The sequence below is a fragment of the Lutra lutra genome, chromosome 6 (genome assembly GCF_902655055.1).
Source record: "Lutra lutra chromosome 6, mLutLut1.2, whole genome shotgun sequence".
Lineage (NCBI taxonomy): Eukaryota > Metazoa > Chordata > Mammalia > Carnivora > Mustelidae > Lutra > Lutra lutra.
Genome location: NC_062283.1, coordinates 357,862 through 362,811, shown reverse-complemented (window position 1 = coordinate 362,811; position 4,950 = coordinate 357,862). Strand labels below are relative to the sequence as shown.

Below are 4,950 nucleotides of genomic sequence, written 5' to 3'. Positions count from 1 at the left end.
CCTCCAGATGCCAGCCAAGGGAGGGACCGCAGGAGAGAGCAGAGAAGCATCGTCTGCCTGGAGAGAGACATGTCGGGAATTAGGACAGGCCGTCCTGGGACAGGGGCTGAGCCAGGGACAGAGCAAAGGCAGTGAGAGCCACAAGAAGGGGTGGCAGCGAAGGACGATGACAGGAGGGTCAGAACTGAGGATGACCTTACCAGACCTCAAACCCCTCCCACAGACAAGGACTGTCTCCCCCGTTTTCATACTGACCCCGAGAGTCGCTAAGGTCATGCAGCTGCTCAAGGTCCCTCATCCCCTGAACAAAACCCTACACCACTATGTTAGGAGAACAGGGGCTGGGGAGGAAGCCCAGGGCTGCCTCTGGCCTCCAAGCAGCCAGGGACACACCACCCTTGAGGGACTTTCCCTCCAGAATGTTCCTCTCCTTGCCCTGGGGGACTCCTCTGGACAAATCCGCACAGGTGCTCATTATGGGAGTGGGACAGGGGTTCCCCAGGGCCCCATCCTCTCTTCTCAACAGCAGGGAGAATCGTTTCCCCGACTCCTCTCCGGTGAGCGGCTCACCAACATCCCCGCTGCACGGCTCCGGAGCCTTCAGAATCCGGAAGGCGGTTTCCGCGGCCAGCTGCAGCCACCTCCGACCTGCGACCGGCCCAAGACGCCAGTCCTTGCCTGGGCTCACCCTGGTGCCGGCTCTCTGGACACAGACACTGCCACTCTGCCGGAATCTCGGTGCTTCTCCAGACCTGGCCGGCTTCTCTGCTGAAGACCTTATGTTCACTCCTCGACTGACAAGCAAGGGGCTCGCCACCCCACGTCCTGTTCCTGAAGGAAGGACCTGGCTCTGACCTCAGGCACCCAGTCTTGAAATCAACAGTCATGCCATTCACTCTCATCCCCCCCTCCACAGCCATTTCCAACTCTGAGGATCCGGAGCGGACACAACAGACCAACTGATCATCTGGAAAGAAGCGGCGGAACATCAGTGCCAGAGACCCGGACATGAAGGTAGGAAGATGGTCTTGTAGATGCCATGCACGTTCTAGAATACCGAATGAGGTTTGGGGACACATCCTGGAATATTTTGACAACAGATTTGCCTTCTGGAAGCCTCAGGGTGTGATGAGGGGACACGTATGTGCACATATGTGTCTGAGTATTCAGGAATGTGTGTGTCCATGGGGGTACTGGTGTTGGTTGTGTGATTTTATTGTTCTGCGCCTGGTTTCGGGGTTGGGTGTGTCTGGAGGGGAACTGTTCAGGGCTTGGCTGGCTGAACGGGTGTGTGCCTATGTGATCCCAGAATTAGAAAACTGAACTCTCTAGAACAATGTCTCTAGCACCATTGGGCCACAAGCCTGAATGTCAGCTCTCGCCTGCATTCCTCTCCCTGATGGCCCCAGTGCTCTGCAGCAAGCTCGGGGTTCGCATGTCCTTCCATCCTCCGCAGCCTCTGGCAGAGTAGAGCCTGGCTTAAACATACGTGCACAGATGTAAAGCAAGGCTCTTGGAATTAGTGAGCTTTGGGTGAAATCCTGACAAGCATTTACAAACAGTGTGGCCCGGGCAAGTTATTTAATCTCAACCGCCCGCCTACCTTCCTCTTAGAACAGGAGTACTGCCTCACTTCCAGGTGAGTAAAGACCAGAGTTCATCAATAAAAAGACCTAAACTCACAGCCGGCTCTGGCCCTAACTGGTGTGGGAGCACCCACAGACCTCTCCTGACTCGCAGGTGCAGATGATAAGAGCGAGCACTTACTAAACGCCCACTCGGTCCCGTGCCTGTTCTGAGAGCTCTCCGTGCTTCACCCCCTCCACCAGTCCACTTTCAAGTGAGGACACGGAGCCACAGACAGGTGAAGCCACATGCCCAGGGTCGATCCGCTGGGAAATGGCAGAGCCGAGACTGGATCTCAGGCGGTCTGACGCCCCCACCCTTGCTCTGACTCACACCATGAACACCTGTTCCGTCTCGTGAGCATAAATGGAACCCTAAAAGCACAACATTCTCTGGGGGAAAGAGATTTCCCTGAAACATTTTAAAGAAAATTAGGGTCTCATGATTTTTAAACTCAGAATAGTGACTATGAAGTTTATCTATCTCTGCATACCTGCCAGGAATGTGCAGGAGCGAGATTTTGCTGTAACATTTAGTCATCCCATCTACCGAATGGTTTCTGTACCATTAGGAAATGCGACTCAATGTCACTCTGCAGGGTTAAAGCTTTCTGTGTTCGGTCCCCGTTTCATTCAATTGACAATTTTTTTTTTTTTCCCAATGAGAGCCAGGCTATAAGACAGGAGCCCTGGAGATCATCTAGGTCAGACTCCTCCTCTTACACATGGAAACACGAAGGCAAAGGGAAATGCAGTGACCTCCCCATATATATAATCCAACTGGCCCAAGACAATTATGCTGGTGGGACCCAGGGCTTCTAGCTTCATGTTCTGCCAGAGGACTCTGGGTTTCAAGGCCCCCAGATCATGACCATCACACTACAGAGAAGCCAGAGGGGCAGGGACGCTGGTGACAGCCTAGAACACAGACTCCCCACAGAGTAGCACTCAGTAGTCAGCAGCTAATGGTTGTATTCTCAGAAGTAGAATCCCTGAAACAAAGAAGGGGATAGATGGTTCTAATCTCCCAAGTGATAGCTCTACCAAGCCTAGGGCACTGCACTTACTCACAGGCGCTACACACTTTGGAAGGAGGGGAGGGAGGCTCAGGGGAATCTGTCTTCCAGCATCTGAAGGACTAGTCTATGGGAGGAAGATCAGATTCCTGCTTGGACCCGAGGAGTGCAGTCAGAAGCCAGCGAGGAGCAGAAAAAGCACGGATTTGGCAAGGAGACAAGCCTGACTACAAGCCCCAGGGGGCCACTCACTAGCTGTGACCTTGGGCAATCTTCCCTCTCCCAGTCTAAGTCTGTTCTTCCAACAAGCGGAAATTCCTTCTCCCCGAAAGAGTCTGCTAAATAATTCATCAGCCAAGCAGTACTGAGGTAGGGCTAGCTTCCCAAAGCCAGGGCTCCTATCTGTAACTGAGAGAGCGAGGCGCGCTCCGCTCCCTCCCATCCGATACCCCGCCCCGCGGGCCCCTCTCTCCCATCCAGCTCCCCAGTGGCCAGGCCCCCCCGGGCAGCGGGGCTCTCTTTAGCTCCCTGGGGGTAAACTCATCCTTTCGCTCAGCCTCCTTCCAAACACTCTGGGAGTTTCCTCCCGCAGGCCAACCACAGCACCGAGGAGCGCTTTCTCCGACTGGCCCGCGCTGCAGCCCGCCCTCTTCGCCCTCGTCCTGCTCTGCTACCTCCTGACCCTGGCGGGCAACTCGACCCTCGTGCTGCTGGCCGTGCGCGACCCGCGCCTGCACACACCCATGTACTACCTCCTGTGCCACCTGGCGCTGGTGGACGCGGGCTTCACCACGAGCGTGGCGCCCGCGCTGCTGGCCAGCCTGTGCGGCGCGGAGCTGTGGCTGCCCCGCGCGGGCTGCCTGGCCCAGCTGTGCACGTCGCTGGCGCTGGGCTCCGTCGAGTGCCTGCTGCTGGCGGTGATGGCGCTGGACCGCGCGGCCGCCGTCGTGCACCCGCTGCGCCACGCCGAGCTCGCCTCCCCGCGCCGGTGCCGCGCGCTGGCCTGCGCCTCCTGGCTGGGCGGCCTGGCCAACTCCGCCGCGCAGAGCGCGCTCCTGGCCGCACGGCCGCTGTGCGCACCCCACCTGCTGGACTTCATCTGCGAGCTCCCCGCGCTGCTGCAGCTGGCCTGTGGTGGCGGCCGCGACGCCACCGAGCGCCGGATGTTCGCTGCGCGCGTAGTCATCCTGCTGCTGCCGTCCGCCGTCATCCTGGCCTCGTATGGCGCCGTGGCCCGCGCCATCTGCGGCATGCGGTCCCGGGGCGGCCGCAGGAAAGCGCTGGGCACGTGCGGGTCCCACCTGACCGCCGTCTGCCTCTTCTATGGCTCGGCCATCTACACCTACCTACAGCCCACGCGCCGCTACGACCAGGGGAGGGGCAAGTTCGCTTCGCTCTTCTACACCGTGGTCACCCCGGCCCTCAACCCGCTCATCTACACCCTCAGGAACAAGGAAGTGAAGGGGGCAGCCAGGAAGCTCCTGGGCAGTGTGGGGAGAGTCCCCCAAGTTGACATAGAAATCCCAGACTCTACCCTGCCAGAGACCCATCCAAAACAAGGGGCCGCAGTGGCTCCTCCAGGGAAATCAGTCCAACCTAATGCCCACCTAACCAGGTCACTAGTGCCACCAAGAGCACTGGAGCCCAAAGCAGAACAAGGAATTCCCCTAAGTGGGGATGGTGCCGCTGGGGTTCAGCTGGGATCTCTTCAGCACAAGGTGGTACTTGAGCAAGTTTAAAGAGCAGAAGGGACTAGGCATGTCTTAGATGGTGTGAAAAATGTGTTCTTGACCAGTCATGAGACACAAGAGGGACAGTGAGACAAAGGAGTGAGTGAGGGAGGAAGATGGAGGAAGAGACCCACATTCCCCAGGGAGGAGCAGACACAGGGGTGGGGGGCGCAGGAGGCAGCCAGGAAAAGGCTCTGTCAGCCAGGACCAGGGCACTGCCTCGGGAGTCAACCCAGAGACCAACCGAAAGCCCCCACCCAAACGATGCCCCCACCCCAGAGTAGACCTGCTAGACCCTAACGCAGGCAGGACAGAGACGGCTCCACGACCTCACCTTCCCCAGGGACACCCCCTCCCACTGGAGAACAAAATCTCTGAGTCCCCAGGGGAGATGTCTTCCCATGCCCACCATCAACTCCAGAAATAAGAACAGCTGAAATCGGAGTGGGGCGTAGAGAGTAAGACGGCACACCGTGCCGGGATTCATTTCCTGCCAAACAACGTTAAATAAGGACAGAGAAGATAGTTTAGTTGAATTTCTAAATTCTTTATTACTTAGATTGTAAACATATCAGAGGT

At 57.4% G+C, this 4,950-nt stretch overlaps 1 protein-coding gene across 1 annotated transcript; it reads left to right on the top strand.

Moving 5' to 3' along the window:
• Window positions 1-1,008: 1,008 nt before the first annotated feature.
• LOC125102563 (putative olfactory receptor 2I1) lies at window positions 1,009-4,380 on the top strand. Its single transcript, XM_047733874.1, is given in 3 exon segments — window positions 1,009-1,014; window positions 3,198-3,256; window positions 3,258-4,380. Coding segments are annotated over 3 exon segments (1,188 nt in total).
• The last annotated feature ends 570 nt before the right edge of the window (window positions 4,381-4,950 follow it).